Source organism: Rhineura floridana, chromosome 8 (genome assembly GCF_030035675.1).
Source record: "Rhineura floridana isolate rRhiFlo1 chromosome 8, rRhiFlo1.hap2, whole genome shotgun sequence".
Classification (NCBI taxonomy): domain Eukaryota; kingdom Metazoa; phylum Chordata; class Lepidosauria; order Squamata; family Rhineuridae; genus Rhineura; species Rhineura floridana.
In genome coordinates, this window is record NC_084487.1 from 74,788,018 (window position 1) to 74,807,197 (window position 19,180).

The 19,180-nt window shown below is 39.7% G+C and overlaps 1 protein-coding gene across 4 annotated transcripts in view; it reads right to left on the bottom strand.

Annotated features, from left to right (window-relative positions):
* Positions 1–2,556: 2,556 nt before the first annotated feature.
* The window catches only part of HMGA2 (high mobility group AT-hook 2), a 227,434-nt gene continuing 210,810 nt past the window's right edge, over positions 2,557–19,180 (bottom strand). For all 4 annotated transcript variants that reach the window (XM_061639812.1, XM_061639811.1, XM_061639816.1 and 1 more), the window contains one exon: positions 2,557–4,547. In XM_061639812.1, the coding sequence (XP_061495796.1) occupies positions 4,537–4,547 (11 nt within the window). In that variant the 3' untranslated portion in view covers positions 2,557–4,536. The remainder of the gene's footprint in view (positions 4,548–19,180) is intronic.

Genomic DNA, 19,180 nt, shown 5'->3' on the forward strand with positions numbered 1-19,180 from the left:
CATCTTTATTTATACCCCACCCTTTTTCCAAACTGGAACTCAAGGCGGCTTCCAGATAAAAGTAAGTACATATCATTAAGAACATATAAACATATAAAAGTCAGCATTAAAACAGAATTAAACTATTAAGATGTTAAAACCAATTAGACATACACTTAAAATACTGCAACCCAGTTTAAGAGCATACAAGTAAAACAATAACACACAGCACCCTCTTCAATCACTACCCTTAAATCCTTCAGTTCCAAAGGCCTGCCGGAAGAAAAAAGTCTTTAGCTGTCGGTGGAAGGACTGCACAGAGGAGGCCATTCTTGACTCCCTAGGGAGGGAGTTCCAGAGCCTAGGGGCAGCCACCGAAAAGGCCCTATCTCGTGTCCCCACCAGTCACACTTGTGAAGGTGTTGGGATTGTGAGAAGGGTCTCTCCTGAAGATCTCAGGGCCCGGGCAGGTTCATATAGGGAGATACGGTCTGATAGAAAGCCTGGACCTAAGCCGTATAGGGCTTTATAGGTCATAACCAGCACTTTGAATTGTGTCCGGAAACAGTATACAGGTAGAACACCTAAAACCAGAGTCCAAAGACCCTGGCATCAGTCAGGCTCTGTTCATCACACTGTGTGGTTTACTTTTATCTCCTTCCTTTCCTTCAAACGTTGTTAAAAGTTGTTTATATTGTTTATATATATAATCTAGTTACAGATTATAAATATAATCATCATTGTATTTGTTTTTGTGATGAATAAAAAGTGACATTATTTAACACTTCAGTATGCATTTTTTCAATTAACAGAGACTAAAATTACAATTAGCATGGGGGTCATGAAAATATTTGAGGTTACAGAGAGGGTCCCATACTCATAAAGGTTGGGAACCACTTATCTAGACCATGGAGTGATCTGTGGATATATCAAAATTCTGGTGTGCTATGCATGCTGGGTTCAAAGCAGGATCCAAAGATGCTGAACATACATGTATATATGTGTATTCACACTTCGTAAAACTCACCATAGTGTTGCTATATCTTCTAGGAATATGCACATTATATTATATGTATTTTTATGTATGACCCATCTTGTTTGAACAAAGATAACTATGCTTTTTTTTTAAACAAACTTGGTCCACTGGGACCAAACTTTATTGCTTATTTCATGGAGCTGTGACAAAATGCTAGGAATCAAATAACATGGGGATTACAGAGGCTATTATGTTTACTGTGCTGAACAGACGGTGATAATCCATTAAAGGAACATGTTCAACAAGCAAGCAATTCAAAGTACAATCGTAGCCAGCAACTCTATATGAATAACAAAGCAAAGAGGAGACAGGCAAGGAAAACAGGAAAAAGTAAACTGTACTTATACATCTTGATACTTTTCTTCTGCAAGCACTTCTATCTTGTAGAAATGGCAGAAAGGTTAATGTCCAGTCTTATTTAGCTGTGACCAATGACAGCAAAGAACAGTCCTATAAAATTTATCTCCCACAAAAATAAACTATATATAAAAAAAATTTTATGATGATCTTTCTGTTTCAGTGGCCACAAGCATTTTTTCAGTCTGAAAAATGAGGTATAGAAGACTCTGAGAGGTAGTAATGTGTTTTGATTGTTCTACAATATACAGAAAATAGAAGATATAATTTCATCAGACCTGTAAGTCCCTTGCAGTTTGATGTCTGACCCACATGTATTGATATAACTTGTTTCATCTCACTTATACTATTGTGTCAATCAAACAGCTCAAGTACAGGGAATACCTATGCACTTATGGAGCTCCATGCTGGCAAGGCCTGCTTGACTGTTTTAAATGATTCTCTCAAACGAATTTCTGCTTGATGGGAATTCCCCATTGTTATGTTCAGAACACTCTCTAAAATTGAAGAGAAAGAATATCTCCCTTCCTGAATGGAGCGTTTGTGCACCTTCAACACATAGCTTTGGAGTGTGGCCTATGCATCTTAAAACTCCATGGTATCGTATAATATGGCATTTTAGAGTCCTGACCCAGTGTCCCTATTTGTCAATTAGATACTTTCTTCCAACAGCAACTCATTGTGCCTCATGAGGTGCTGCTCCAGAATGCCATGCAAACTTTTTGGAAAGGGAAAGGGGGGGCTTTTCAGGGGGCTGCCACTTTAAGGGAAAGCTAAAAAGCCTCCCATGCACAATCACAGTCCATTGTGCTTTGGATCTTGGGCAATAGCTTGAATGGATATGACTAGGCCCATAAGGAGCTATTGTACAATTATTCAACAATGTAAGGATGCCAATCCCCCCTCCCCAATTCATTTTTAGTGATCTTCTAGAAGATGTACTCTTGTCCTTTGAGGGGGTGCTTGTGTCTTAATATTCCCTACTGTGAAGCAGCCAGAAAGTAGTTTTTCTTAGTTGCATTTGGCTAAGTACTTAAGTCATACTGAAAAAACCCTTCCTGAGAAACTACCCCGGCCCAAATAGTAAAAAATTGTTAACAAACAGACTTAGTGGCTGTGTATGAGACAGAGAAAGGAAGAGAGGAGAGAGAGAAAAGTATTAAACAAACTCTACATAAGAAGCATTTAAAATAAATCTGGTTGACATATATTTTTTAAAAATCACATTTGTGAAAAATACATGAAAATACTTGACAAGTATTCTCATACAATTTACTAGTTTTTTAAAACATACACACATATTTGTGATTGCATTATGCAAAAAGCTGAGCTTGTTGCCTCCCACCTACAAAGATTCAAGTTTCTTTGAAGGGTTGTTTTTTATATGAAAGTAATTAATGTGTTCATTTCCCACAAAGTTCTTTTACAAAAATAGTTTTGATCAGGGATTTGTTGCAGTCCTAAGTGTTTCAATCTTCTTAAAAGCTAATGCTGAAAGAAACAAGGAGTTCATTCCATTTATAGTCTGGAGGTAGGTCTTTGTCAATCAACTAGTCGATTACGTTTTTTAAAAAATCATCTGAGGTACAAACTTGGACAGTAATATTTAAACATTGCGGTTAATTATTTTTTCTGTCATGTAGTGTTATAAAAGAAAATTATTGTTACAAACCTTATGAGCAACTCGGTACAAAAATATATTCAAGTTAATGGCATATTACATAGCAATTTAGCAGAGAAAAGGCATAAAAAGGAGAGAAAATACATAGTTATGCTGGAAAACTCTGAAGGTATTGTCTCAACTGCAATTAGGTGACAAAAGTAGAAATAAGGTAAAATGCAGAAACTCATGATTACCTACCCAATAATAATTTCCTGCATTGTATGATTAGCAGCAAATGTTTATATGACTGTTGAGTTAATTGTAAATATCAGAGGTAGTATTGAAAAGTGGGGTAATATTGCATTTGTGGCTAAAAGTGCTGCTTTGAGTGAAAAAGATGGAGATGTAACTGGGACAAAGCTGCCTAGCAAACCATCCTATGTCAATGTATATTGCTTAAAAGTAATGACAAGAGTACTTGAGGTACATGGTATTGGCTCTTGCACTGAGATGTGTGAGTGAAAAATAGAGATCCATTTGTTGGAAAACAATGCAATAGAACTGGTTAAGTCAAACTAAGAATTTGAATCTTTTCCTCACTTCCAGTATGACCATGGTTTAAAATAATTCTGAGGTATTGTTTTAAATTCATTGAAGAATTCAAATTTTAGTTGATAAACCTCTGTCTTGAAAGAGGGCTTGATGTTAATCATTCCTAAACAACATGAGGCTCCCCAGAAAGCACATTCTACTTCAAGAGAAATAATGTGTTCCTAGAAAGGTGAGCTGTTGAGTTCTGTTTAGTACTACTTCTGCAGATATACGTGTATTAGTAAACATACAATGTATCTTTGTCATCCCTTTTGCAAAGTAAAGTACCTTTTTCTTGTGACTTTTTAAATGAATGTCAGCTGAATTAAGTGAAAAAAAATCAGCCTTCAAGGTATTGAAATACCAGTAACAAAAACAAAAGTCAAGCACAAATCTAGAACAAGGTTATAAAAAGAGTAGTATCTAATCCTTATCTTTGGTGTTCTAAACAGGGAGTTTACTAAGCTAGGGAGTGGGTTGTCAGAGGTGTTGTAAGGACTGGTGTCAAACACCAAGGCCTTCTTATTTGAATGCCCATTATAATTAATATTTTACAAGTCTTATTTATATGCAGTGCAGTGAATGACTTAAAACCTGGTTCAGAGATTTACTGACCCATTCACCCTTACTTAGCAGCTCAAACAAACTATTAGTAGGTTAAAGGAAAATAAAAGAAACAGTAATTAAATGTTGCATCATTAATCTGTGTCCCCCTGTGTTACAGCAGTTTCTCTAAACCTGGGACACTGAAGGAATTACAACCAAGGTGATTACAACCAAGTCCTTTTTAAGGTTATGTGATTGCCCTCCCCCTCCCTCCCCCCAGGCCAAAGTGGAAAGATTGTGGCAACAGAAGCAAGTGGTCAAGGCAGTCTTCTCCCTTCAACAAAAGACCCAACTGCTGATGAGGTAGAAATTGCAAGGTGTGGTCTTCTAATCATCTTCTGCAGATTCTTGTGAGGATGTCTCTTCAGTCTGTTCCTGAAATGTGCAGTTGAAAATGGTAAATCAGTGTTGCAACTATTAATGATGCTTCTAGGTTCAAAAAGTAGTCAATAGAGCTAATTTACATGAGAGAAAGGAGCAAGCAGCCCCACATTTTTTAAATTCTATTGCAGCCAAGTTACAAATGGTCTCATCTTTATAGGTTTTCGAACAGACATTAAAGATCTCTTCCAATTTGCTTCCTCCCCTAAAATATATTATGCTGCTGTTGTCTGAATTGGCATTAAAAGTGATATAATTTTATCTCATTTTAATGATATTATGCTGCGCTGAATGTTGTTCTTACTGTTATTTTATTGTTATGGAGTCCTACAGCTGTTCTTATAGTTATCTGTATTGAATTTAGATGTTTTGATTATGTATATTTTGTTTTAATTTGTTGGAAGCTACCTTGTGAAGGTTTGGACCTAAAAGATAGCCTAAAAGTACCTTTAAGCAAATAAATATACACTCTATTGCCATCCATTGGTACACTCTGCAGTAATTTCTACAATTCAAGCAAATACTAGAAGTGCTGCTACAATTGTGGGAATCACACCAGAGTACCAGGGAAGTACTTCATTTGGTATTTTCTGTATGATTGCAGGCAAGCATGCACCTAAGAACAACTGCATGGAGAAAAATAGATGGGGGGGGGGAAATCCCCATGTAAACCATTTCAGCTTTCAGATGGGAGAAGGAAAGTATTTCTTCCAAAGGCTGTGAATCTAACATGAATGGTTTGTTTGTTATTCATCATGTCTCTAGGACTTTTCAGTGTACAATATACTTTACAATTGCTTATCTCATTTATCCACCCAGCCAACAATCCTGGGAAGCAGGTTAGGCTTCGAAATGGAAACCTGCTGAAGGCCACCCAACAAGTTTTACAGCTCAGTGCGGATTTGAACTTTGGCCTCCCACATCCTAACCTATCGCACTATACACTACACAATACTCCAACTCAGTTATTATTTGGATTTTTTAACCAAGCGCTACTATAGTAGTCTATCTGAAGCTGAAAATGAGTGTAGAGACATTTTTTTGAAAGGCAATGTCTAAAATCTGGGTTAACCACACAAAACAAAAACCTGACATAATTTCATTTTGCTCACTCTCCCTTGCCTCTCAGCACCAGTCCTCCCCTTTCCTTTGGTTTTAAAATATGTAGGGGCCATCTCCTGACCTTGCTGTACTATGCCATCCCTTTTACACTCCTTATTCAATTAATGTGCAGTACCTTTCAGAATATGGGTGGTAAACTGGAGACAATAAACATTGCTGATAAAAGGGCCTGCTAGTGAGAAGTTGATTTTTATCAAATGCTGCACATCATCTTGTAAGACAGCATATGAACAAGATCTAGGGCGAATAGTTAAACATTTACCCATATAGCAAACTGAGACCTTTTAAGAATGACCAGCTTATAACAGTCTTCATACTTTAATAGATTTGATTTTCCACATGGCTTCATTTTGTCTGGGTGGCTAACTGACACAATTTATAACTCTCTTCCTTTCCCAGGCAACTGCAGTACACCATTCAGTAAAGCATGCCTTACAGCTTGTCTGCATTATGTGACCAAACTTCCATTCATTAGTGTTTGAAACACTTCAGCTGTGAAGGGGATCCTAAATGCTACCATGTGTGACACTACTGCACAAGAGCAGCATGGAGGGAAAAAAACAACACTAGGCTTTAATCACAGGCCACTGCTTACTGCAATCCTTTTTTCCAAAAGGTTTCAAACATCCACCCCCCAAAAAGGCTTGAAAAAGCTGTAAATCCAGGAAATAAACACAAGTACAAATGAATGGATGACAGCTTAAAAAATATAACCATAGCAGCATCAAGCCATGAGATTTCACACTGGTTTTGTTTAGTCTGCTCTGGGTTATGTGGGAAATGGGGAAGCATGAAGCAAAAAAGGCCCCCCTGCTAAACTGTGGGCCTCAAATATTTAAGCCAGTAGGTTTATACCTCTTGACTAGGAAACAGGCCATGACCCTGAGATAGTCTCTGGAGAATGAAGCACAAAGAAAGATGTAGCATGATCAAAGCCACGGACAGACGAAAGAGAGAGAAGCCAAGTGTCAGCAAACCTCTGACCTTATCTTTTCAATTAATATTTAAATTACAAAAAGGCAGTAAGCTATCACACAAATACAGTTTTCTTCTTCATAGCAAACTCCAGCCATCCTAATATTCCTATGTTATACACCGTACATAAACTACCCCTGAGGTAAATTTTACACAGCCTCTTGTTAGTAGTTGTTTATTATTTAAGCTTCTTTCCCTGGCTGTTCAAAATGGTAGGGACATATGACAAATACATCCTTGTCATATTTTTCCTCACATCAACCCGTTTGATAGTTTAGGCTGAAGGGATAGTGATTTGTCCAAAACTGTGCGACGGTGGCCATACCCAAACCTAACCTAACATAACTCACAACCTAAACCAAGTTACTATGGTGCATTCCTCTCTTCCTTCACCAAGGACATTGCCAGGCAGCTCTTTTGTATACTATGACCCCACTTTAGCTGCTGAGGTGCTTACAATAGTTTCTGGCATCGTAAGTAAAAGTGGCATCCTTCACTCGGCAAATAAAGCAGAGCCATCCAAATCTGGCTCACTTGCTATTGAACATCTCTAAATACAAAAAGAAGAGACATTTCTCTGTCATTCTAATGCTCTTTGGAATTCCACTGGTGGCTGTTGCTTACCATGTCTGCTTAGTGTATCTTGTAAATGCTGTTACAGTTGGCAGGAATCAGTGCTGATGGCTTTTGCCGTGCTTGATTTGGGGTTTGGAACCTGATCCTACTGCTGTGTTCTATCCTAGCTGGAGCACTGGGAACCTCAAGCTTCATCTTATGAACTGTTGGGGGAACTTATTAGGTTATTATTAAAAGACATGTTGACCCAATTCCTCTAAGCAAATATGAGCAGTTTATCTGTGCTCCTCATCAAAGCAGTGTGATTACAGATGGATATTAAAATATTTCTACATTGCCCCTTCGAACAGAAGACAGGATCCACTTGCTCCATTGACAAGTGTTTGTTTAACTCCCACTTACGGCAACATCATTGGCAACATATAAGGGAAATTAATTTCAGTGGCAATGCCATCCACTGAAATTGACCTGTCATGATGGCTGGATTTAATAGTGCAATTGGAATAATTGCACCAGGGTCCATGCCAGCAGGGCCCTCCGACTTTGAGACTTCATTAAAAAAAAGGTCTCCAGAACTCCTGGAAGGAAAGTTATAAAGCAAAATGTGCAGGCAACCTTCTAAGAGATTTCTGTAAGATGAGCCAGCCAAGCTGCTCTGACCTTTTCATGATTTTAGCCAATGAATGAAGTCAGAATTGTGATTGATGAGTGAATTGTTTGAATGCTAGGCTATAGGAATCCCTGGGGTCCTAAGAGCTGATGTTTTCCCTCCACTTTAGTGCACTTTTCTTTTCTGCTTCTGATTCATTTTCTAATCTTTAGAATCTCCATAGTTCGCCATTCCTTTTTTCCTATCAACCAGTATCAGGTACTGCAAATACTACTATATAATAAGTGCAAGCAAAATTAAAGAATTCCCCCACCGTGGCAAATACAAAATGTGAAAGCTGAAGTCCAGACACTAATTAAGAATTCACTTACAGTGTACATTGATATACTCAGAAGTCTATGTTTCATGGAGCTTACTCCCAGGTATGGGGTGCAGGACTGCAGGCTTAGCTTTCTTGTGAGGAACAGGCAATTGAAAGGGACTCAAAATCAACACAAACAAACAAAACTTACTTAAATATTAGCAGTCCACTATGTTCATAGTTATTTTATAAAAAAGTGGTATAAATCAATTAACAATTTTAACATATATTAATATTTTACTATTAATAAAATACAGATTATTCTACAACATTTAAAAATCCTGTTAGAGACCTTAGTGGTTTTGCTGCTGTGGCAGAACACTAGAAAGTGGGAATACTATTTGTTTTTTTTTAATGGAGCAATTGGGAAAAATACTGACTCTTTGCTTTTTCTTATTATACAGCCACGAGAGTGGCTGTATAGTGTAGCCAGTATGGATTTTTTGCATTCCGCAATGTTAAACTGAAAATACCCCCATGCCATTCTGATGCTTCCCATAAGCTCATTTCAAACAAAACCTTACAAAACTTACAGTCCTGAACTCAGAAACGCTTGCTTAACAACCCTGTAAATTTTCATGGCGATATACAAAACAGTCAGAGAGAATTGAGAGTTCAAAGTGTAAAAAGAGAGAGGAAAAAACCCAGACCCCTTTTGGACTTTTTTCTATCAGAGTTCTCATAATCTGTTGAAATTCATTAAAAATGTTCACAGAGTACCTGTAATCCTATTACTGGCCTTGCCCCATACTCTGACCTTCATCTTCTGCAGTTTAAAAGTGAAAAAATGCCTGGCTAATTTTTAATTAATTTAAGAAATTTAGCATTGAACTGAATCATAATGTCAGGCATGCTCAGTAAGAACTGCCAGTGTTCTAAAAGCCAGATTCACAACTGCTTGGCTTAGCTAATCAGGGGGCCACACCCACACCAGACCTTTATTTTACTTGAGATAGTCATGGCTTCCCCCAAAGAATCCTGGGAATTGTAGTTTGTGAAGGGTGCTGGGAGGAGACTCCTATGCTCCAGTGGCCAGAATGGTTTAACAGTCAGCCACTCTGATTGAAGCTCTGTGAGGGGAACAGGGCATCTCCTAGCAAATCTCAGCACCCTTCACTAACTACACTTGCCAAGATTCTTTGAGAGAAGCCATGACTGTCTAAAGACAAATTAAGGTCTGGTATGGATGATGTCAGTGACAGCTTTGGTTTAAATTTGGGTTGGAGACTACATGTGCCTGCTGTAGGATAGAAAGGTGGGGGAAACGCTGAAAAGTAATGATACTGTTCACAATGTTTTCCTTTTGGAAAGGAAAGGGGCTTCCCCTATGCCCGGCACCTGCCCACCCACCTAATCTTCCCCCCATCTCCACTCCATGCCCCTCCCCAGGTCACTTTCACCTGTCCTAAACATTATTGCACAGAAATATATCCTACTGAACTCAAAAAGTACGCAAATAATCAAACCCGCTCTCCCTTCTCCTCCTTCCTACCCCTTCCCTCCCCTTTCTTTGCCCCTCCCTACCCCTGCCCATCCCCTTAAAATCCTGTTTCCTCCTCCCCCTCCCCCCGGTCAGTTTTACCTATCTTAAGCATGATTGCACAGGAGTAAATACCATTGAACTCAATAAGCATGCAAATGATCAAACCTGCCCTCCCCCTTCCAATCCCCTGGTTCCCCTCCCCCTCCTTCTGCTTCCCTCTCCCCTTCCCCTCCTCCTCCCCCATGATCAGTTTACCAAATTCTTCCAAGCTACACAGGAAGTGGATTGGACTGTGAAAGACCAACCCAAATTGTGTTTGCATTTTGACAAATTCGTAGGGTAGTACTATATTTCAGAGAGGAGTTAGGTCTCCTGCTCCCCTGGTGCATTCACTATAGCTGCCCAATTTCCCTGTTTTTTAAAGTTTGATAGAAATATCTGTGGGCTATAGGTACATTCTTAAACCACAAGGTTTTTTGCCTATTAGTGAATTTTACCTGTACAAGTAAAAAAAGGAAACAGATTACTCTGCTTTCCATAGTCCCTCACCCCCAGTCACTACAGGCCTAAACTACCTCCTCTTAGGAAGGAATTCCCTGTGCTAACTATCTGGAAGTAAGCTGTCCCAATTGGGAGGGAGGAATAGAAAAACATGGTCCTTTGTAGTACAAATGTATCACTCTGGTTAAAGGAACTAAAATTTGATGCCTACGACACAACCACTAAGTCCCATCGCAGCCATTTTATACCTCCTTCTGTATCTTCTCTAGGGTTGCCAGGCTCAGGGGCTGAGAATGATTCTGGCAACCCTAATTTTCATGACAACCATGTGAGGTAGGTTAGGCTGGGAACAGGAGAGTGGCCCAAGGCAGGAAGTAAGCAACAACAAAAACAAGAAGATGAATTAAGTGAATTTAAAATATGCAACTGCACATGCTCAGAGTATTTTCTTTTTGTTTATTAAGGTTGACAACGTTTTTGTTTGTATTTGCTGAGACCTGTGACACAGCACATGCTCAGAGTATTTTTTTGGGGGTCCATGAAAGCTCATGCCATAATAAATTTGTTAGTCTTTAAGGATTTTTTGTGGTACCTTATTTCATATGCTCCTTTTTTGGGAAAGTGGGCCCTATTCTGAGCACTGTACCAGGGCCCCGAACCACCATAATCTGGCCTTGCCTGTCATCTATTTGATTCTAAAGTCTTGTGTTCTTCATTGGAATTAATTTTCCTACCATCATCTGTAATCCTAAATACATTTACAAGACAGTAAGACCTAATGAATGTAGAGGGGCTTACTTCTATGTAAACATGCTTAGGATTGTGCTGTTAGTGGCACAGTCAAGACTCAGGACTGTTGAGATAAGTTTCTTCCTACCAATACCCTAACAGTCTTGTGAATCATGTTACTGGGATTCACAATATGATGAGCTTTCCTTGTAAGTCAAACATTCCATCCATTTATTGCTGAGGTGATTGATACTCACTGTGTTTGATGTGGTTTACTTCCTAGTAAGTGTGCTTAAGGACTGCATCTTTAATAGCTCTTCTTTTCTAACCTGCTCCTCTATAGGATTTTTGAAAGCCTCTTCAGGGTTAACTTCTGCTCAAGAGTTTTACCTGTCTATCCATAATCCCTTGTCTTGGTGCATGCTGATAATGGCTGTACACACACCAAAATGTTGCCACTGATTAAACACTATAATTTAAGGAAATCATTTGCCTTCTGCCTCCTACGTCTGTAGTATTCATTTCTTGAGTAGTAACTTATCCTCCAACTTATACTTTTTTTTAGCAATCTTGTTCTTTTTGGAGAACCTGATCTGGCCACAGGGTCAGATACTTATTTCTCCTAACCGTTGCAGGCTGAATTTAACAGGTAGGTGGAGCCACCTGTCAGTTGCCTAACATCGCAATGGTATCAGGAGATGATCACCAGGACTTCAAAGCACCATGCAGGGATGGCAAAGAGCACAGCCAATCGAGCAGGTTTGAAGTCACTGCATATCAGCTGACTTCAAGCTTACTTTCTGCTGGATTAGCTGAGTGACTGAGTTCTTCATGGGGAACTCAGTTACACAGCCAGTCTAGCTGCACCTCTACCTACCCCACACATGATGTCAGGTGTGGGGCAGGTGGGCATGATTTGGGGAAAACAGCCTTTCAGGCCAAATTGAGTCCCATGTTTGGCCAAATTTGGCCCACTGGTTGGAGGTTTTCATGATTTAAAAAAAGAAAAGAAAAAAGGAAGAAGTATTTTAATTTTCAATTTCAATTTTTTAAATAAAGTGACTGCTGCTTACAGAGGGGTGAATGATGCCCAATTGTTTTAAAGCACATTATTTAAAATAATTGTATTGTAGTGTTATAATTCATTGACATGCCACTTGTAATTAAATATTCTTGCATATATACATGATTCTCATTTGAAACAATGCACAGTTTTGTTAAGTTATTGCAATGTGGTTGTGAAACCCTGCTTAGGAGAAGGGCCATAGTTCAGTGGTAAAGCATCTGCTTTGTATGCAGGACATCCCTGGTTCAATCCCTGGCACCTCCATGTAGGGCGACATGAAATGCTAGAGATCAACTGCCAGTCAGTGTAGATAACACTGAGTTAGAAAGACCAATGGTCTGACTTGGTATGAGGCATCTTCCTATGTTCCTATGACAAATAAATATGTCTGCCTGGGTGGAGGAACCTAGGGACGGGCAGGAGAAGAGAGGGAGAGAGAAAGAGGGTGACAGAAATTTAGTTACAGTTCAAACCTATGCATATTAGGAAGTAAGTCCCATTGAATTCAGTGGCTTACATCCAAGTAACTGTGCATAGGAATGAGAACTCTGTTTATATCACACTCTGGGAGGAAAAGGAGAAGCTGTCATTGAGCTCATTCCCCATCAGTCCATTTGGTCCTTAGCTGCTGCCACTATCTTTGCAAAGGTGTTTTTCATTCATTCTTGCAGTAGCAGCCCTTGAGATGGCTGCAGGTGATATAACAAATGGTGTATTTGCAATATCTCTAACATATGAGGACCACACTAGAACTGGAAGATTAGGGCACAGTGGTGGTGACTTCTTTTTCCTCCCAGAAAGGCAAAGACAAACATGGAAGGTCACCATTTAAATGGGAGTAAGACATATTGAACTCAACACAACTTACTTCCAAGGATCAGGCTGCAAGACTCTGCTGCATTGCATGCATGAGAAAGGCAAGAGACACATTTACCAGCCAGAATACTGGTTATAGGCCTCTAGTCAAATGTAAAAACAGCAGCTTTGAAGTGATGAGAAGATGATTGAAAGTCTAAAGCCAAGAGCTGTGCACACCTCATTAGGACCTAGCTATGTGGGAAGGCCAAGATGCCGCTTCCTGGTCAAGCGTGCTTACCCACTGGAAAAGGGGCTTCAGGAAGGTAAGATAAAAGAGCCTTTCAAAGTAGAAGTGCACAGTGACATTTTTATGTGCACCAGTCAAGCAGGACTCCAAGTACTGAACAGCTGACAGCCATATACATACATAGCCCACCTCACAAAGAAAACGAAGACCAGCTACAAGGGGTTTAACAAGCACACTCTTCAGTGGGCATAGTGTTGGTTGAATCAGAAAATCTTTGTTTATCATTGAGAGCCAGTGTGGTGTAGTGGTTAAGGTGCTGGACTACGACCTGGAAGACCAGGGTTTGAATCCTTTTTTATCATTATTGTGCTATATTTTCCTGGTTTTCTCTTGATTACATGAGTGAAGAGTATAACAAGTTCAGCTATAGCTTCCATGAGAAATGCGAAGAAAAAAGTATCAGGGGAATAGGACAGGTTCTCGTGATACAGCTCCAAAGAATTTGAATATAACAGGGGTTTTCAGTGGTCTGCAAGCTTCGTTCAGATGGTCTGGGGCATGTCCACATCAAATATTCATATTGATTTTTAATTGTATTTTTATTGTTTATTTTATTTCTTATATTTTCTTGTGTTACAAATTCTATGGAATGCAAAATAAAATACAATAAGATACAATATAAGAAATAAAAGCACCTAGCACAGCGTGTTGCAATGGTTATAACAGGCCGAAAAATCATGAAGTAGTCCTACAAGACTATCAACAATTTTTAAGTGGTCTGTGGGGGGGGGGGAGTTTGGGAAATAAGGCACAGCTGATAGTAACCAGGCTGAGGGTATTCACTGTGATGGCACCCATACTACTGAATGCCTTGCTAAATGAGGTGCATCAAGTTTTGCCACTGTTTGGTTTCAGACAGTCTTTGGCTTTTTTTTTGTCTGCTGCTGTGCTGTGCTGGAATTATTACTGTGTTTTTTGTTTGTTTTAATTATGTGGTTTAATTGCAAATTATTTTGATGGAAATCTAGAAATGGATTTATTGCATCACAAGAGCAATCTATTTTCTTCTTAAGATTAAAAAACAGCTTGTCTGAAACATAGGATATGACTTATAATGTCCTTGGTTTGGACTTTTCAGAGGCTGTAGTTATGGCCTGTGTTAAGTGATGCGTGCGCGCAGCACACGTGTGCCATCAGCCAAGATGGCGGCAGAGGCTTCAGCCCCTTAGGGAAACCTCAGCCACCATCTTTGTTAAGGACACTGCTGCATGCACAACCGCAGAACAAGGTAGGTTAAGCAAGGGAATGGCGGAGCCGTGCGATCCGCGGCAGCCCCACTGGCCGCCCTTTGGAACCGGCCCCGATTGTAAAAAAGCTCAAAGCGGTTTATAGAAGGAATTAAAACAATAAAATTATTGACAAAAACAGTTAAAAGCAGATATTTAAAAACATTCAAAATAATAAAACCAACAATGAGTTAAGAACAGAAAAAATATAATAGCTTCTACATGCCTGGGTAGGCTTGCCTAAACAAAATTTTTTAGCAAGTGCCAAAATGAGAACAATAAAGGCACCTGCCTAATGGAAATAGGCAGGGAGTTCCAAAGTATAGGTACTGCCACGCTAAAGGGCTAATTTCTTACAAGAACAGAAAAAGTCCTACGTGGCACCCATAACATGGAAAGCACACCTTGAACATGGCCTGGTAGCAAATCAGCAACCAGTGCAGATTTCAGAGCAGACATATTATGTGCTGATAGAGTCTCACTCATGTCAGCAATCATGCAGCAGTATTCCACACTAACTGCAGCCCTGGAGTCAAGTTGTGCTACATGGGAATTTCTGTAACCTTGGCTGACTGGCTGCTTGGATTTTTTTAGTTTTGGTTAGGAACCCTGACTGGTTGTGCGATGCTGAGTTTTCTGTCTTAATCATAGGAATCTTGTTGTGATTGGTATGGTATTGCATTTAGGAAATCAGCACTGTCTTTTCTTTTTCTATTTGCATTTCATTTACCTCTGACCTTACTCCCTTACATCCATAGAAGCAACAACAGTGGTTCCATGTGGCCAGCTCAAGCCCCTTAAACCCACTGATGATGCACCATGTTATTTGCATGATGGTTTGTTTCTTGCCTAATAGTGGTAAAAGAGAATTCACATACTGGAAAGTGTGGCTTCAATTGCTGTTGTTCCCAATCTACTGCCTGTGCAGGTAGACCAAACCATGTGTGTTTTCTCTCTGTGAATTATTATTCACTGGAATTGGGTTGGCTGTCAACATGAGTTTATAGCAGCCCACAGAGTAGACAGGAAACAGCAGAGAATCTTCTTAACTCTGACTCATTTTTCAAACCTCTCTGCAGTGAAGGGTCAAGTCTATAAAGAAGTTTGGAGCAGCCCTGGCAGGCAGGGCATTCCAGGCAGGGGGTTGCCAACCCTGCTTTGATATGGATATGGTTGCAGAGGATCCCTAGTCAAGCCTTACCACACCACAGTCCTAACAATATCTACATAGAAGTAAGTTCTGTTGAGTTCTATGGGGCTTAGTAAGTATGTTTAGAATTTTCAGGGGCATTCATCTTTATTCCTGAGTGCTCCCATCTAACATCTCCACAACACTAGGCTTTCTTCCTACAATGGCCTACTGGTGACTGGCCTGGCCTGAGGGCACTTAAGCCCTTCTTGCCAGAAGCAAGTAGGCTACATTAAATGTTCCTTACCCAGGATCTCAAGCACATAAGAAAGAATGACCTGGTCACTCTAGCTGGACCTGAAAACACCTTCATTTACCTAAGATTTCTATCTTAATTTCCAATCAGAGAATTTTTTTTGTTTGAGTGGTATGCTCCAAGCAACTATGCTTGATGCTTAATGTATCATGCTTAATGACATCACTAGGGCCCACCCCAATGACACCACTAGGCCATCCCCCTATGATATCACCAGGATACACCCCCTATGACATCACTAGGATCTGCCCCAGAAATCTCAGGGTTTGGGATGCTTCTGACCTGGCAACCCTAGAAAGGAGACAGGGAACAGAAATTACAGGATATACGTAAAAATAGCTGAGAAGCATGGGGGTGGGAGAGAGAAATTGAAGTGCACAGCAGTTGGATTTCTGACAGGCCGTTTTTGAAGGCCTTCAGAAAAAGGTGGGGAGATTTACAGGGCAGCTGCATGGCTCTGTGTACTTTATCTACTGTTCCTCTTTTTCTGTTGAAACCTTTAAAGGCTAGGCTTACCAAATGCTCCCAAAACTGCCAGCTGTGCCTGCTCCTGCACCTTTAAAAACCATACAAATACAATTTGCAGAAAGCAGCCAGGGTGATTTTAAGACATGGGAACCAATGTGACCCTCTTCTAATGTCACTCAATGAACCAGTTCTTACAAGCAAAGAAGCAGTAGCCGCCAGTAAAAGTGGCAACCCCATTTCCCTAACAGAAGCCTGGCTAGAAAATAAAGTTGGCAAGCCTTATTTCTAACCTCTTCCCCTTTTAAAAAAATGAACCAGTTGTTACAGGTAGAGAAGGAGCGGCAGCATGTAGAATTTGGCAACCCTGTTAAAGACACAGGAGCTACAGGAGAGTCTCCAGGTGACATCACTCAGGGGGGAGATTTAGGAGACAAGCACATGTCTACTTACTTACAGACCTGCAAACTCCTAGCTGGGCATGCCCCTGTACCTTAACAACCATAAAACATGCAGAAATCAGGTGAGGTGTTTGGGATTGTAGTGGATGGCATTGGCTGCCAGTTGGGTGCTCGCAATGTGGAATGGTCATTTCAGTTGCATAGACTCCAAGTGTGTATCAGTGGACAAATCTGGGACTTAGGTCCACCATTCTGCCAGTGAAAGCCATCCAGCTTCAAGGTAGTGGCGAAGCTAGAACTAACCACAAGACAGAACACCATACCACAGAAATATTGCCTAAATACTGTGTCTCTTAAGAGTGCGACCCTTAATAACTAGAATTTCCTGGCATTTTGGCGCTTGAGTGAACATGGAAAGCCCTTAATACATGTTAAACTGAATGGTTTTTGTTAACTGATTTACAGTTAATGTGTGTATGTGTTGGCTGTCAAGATCAGTGTACAAAGAATCATTTCAGCATTCTATAAATAATTTTTCAGCGGATTTTGTCATGGCCTTCTGAATGCACAAAAGTGAGTCCAGGTCGTGGTTCACCACATTAAGGTTTCACTCACCACATCAACCCACTTTTCTGAGATTTTTCTGGTAAATCATGTTCTAGCCATATGTTGGAACATTCACAACACAGATTCAACCCACCTAAATCTCTGAAGCTGTTAGCGCATGTTGGGCTTACTATGCAAAAAAATAGTTAAGTGATCTGGCTCTTTGTTTCAGTGCAGTTAAAGCTGCTCAAAGCAGCAGTTGGATTTCTGTCATTCTAATTGACTTATGGAAACAGGGCCTCAAAACAGCTATGCGAGAAAGTAAAAGTTCCTAGACATTACCATCCATTAATGTATATTCATTTTCTAAATCCTTAAGATTTTTATTCTTCCAGAATCCGAGATAACTTCATACGTTATCTTTTCTGACACAAAGATTAATTTCCATGTTTGAAAAGGCATATAGGAAAGCAACTTCTGAAAGGATGAGTAAACATTTCTTCTGTAAGCACATGGATAACAATCTATTGGCCACATTCAGATCTAATGCTAAACCATGGTTGGTAGTATGTGAATCGTTGTTGTTGTTATGTGCCTCCAAGTTGACTATGACTTATGGCGACCCTATGAATCAGAGACCTCCAAGAGCATCTGTCATGAACCACCCTGTTCAGATCTTGTAAGTTCAGGTCTGTGGCTTCCTTTATGGAATCCATCTCTTGTTTGGCCTTCCTTTTTCTACTCCCTGCTGTTTTTCCCAGCATTATTATCTTTTCTAATTAATCATGTCTTCTCATGACGTGTCCAAAGTATGATAACCTCAGTTTCATCATTTTAGCTTCTAGTTATAGTTTTGGTTTAATTTGTTCTAACACCCAATTATTTGTCTTTTTCGCAGTCCATGGTATCCGCAAAGCTCTCCTCCAACATCACATTTCGAATGAGTTGATTTTTCTCTTACCCGCTTTTTTCACTGTCCAACTTTCACATCCATACATAGAGATCAGAAATACCATGGTCTGAATGATCCTGACTTTAGTGTTCAGTGATACCTCTTTGCATTAAAGGACCTGTTCTAGTTCTCTCATAGTTGCCCTCCCCAGTCCTAGCCTTCTTCTGATTTCTTGACTATTGTCTCCATTTTGGTTAATGACTGTGCCAAGGTATTTATAATCCTTGACAAATTCAATGTCCTCATTGTCAACTTTAAAGTTACATAAATCTTCTGTTGTCATTACTTTAGTCTCTTACCACGAAAACCCTATGAACAGAGTATATGAATTACCTGTATGTAAAAGAGCACAGCTGAGAGGAGGTATTCAGAAGCTTTTGTTTTTAGTTAACTGTGGTTTCTTGGGTCATCCAAACTGGGGGAAGTGATTTAACATTAAGTACGTTTGATTTCAAAGCAAACAAACTTTTAACTAGATGGCTTTTTAATGTAACCATGGTTAATATTCCCAGTAAATGAAAGCTTCTGAACTCCTCTTAGCTGTGTAGGAGGAGGAGAGACAGAGGGAAGGGAACATATGAGCCAGGAAGGGAACATATGAGTCAGGAACGTGCTAGACTCATTCATATAGTGCTAAACCATGTTTTAGCATTATGTCTAAAAGCAGCTTTTGTTTGTATTAGCTTTCTGATCCATGCACATTTCCAGTATTCCAATGTGTTATAGCTACATACAAAGAGAGTGAATCTGATAAGACTTCTGAGCATTATGAAAAGCAGTTGTTACTTTCTAATGCTGATAAAGACATTGCTTCCCAAAAACAAAATACTTTTCAATTAGTGCACTTTGCACTCAACAGTCATGATTAATCTGACAATATGAGATCTTCTACCAAGCTTGTAATATTGGCAGGGATAAACCCTTTTGCACAGATTTGACAGATTTACGTGCATTTTTTTTGATAATTCAAAAGTGATACAAATAAACAAGGCCAGCACCAAAATGTAGAAGGCCCTTTGGAACCAGACTGCAGTGGGCCCTCAGCAGTGGTGGTACAGCATGCT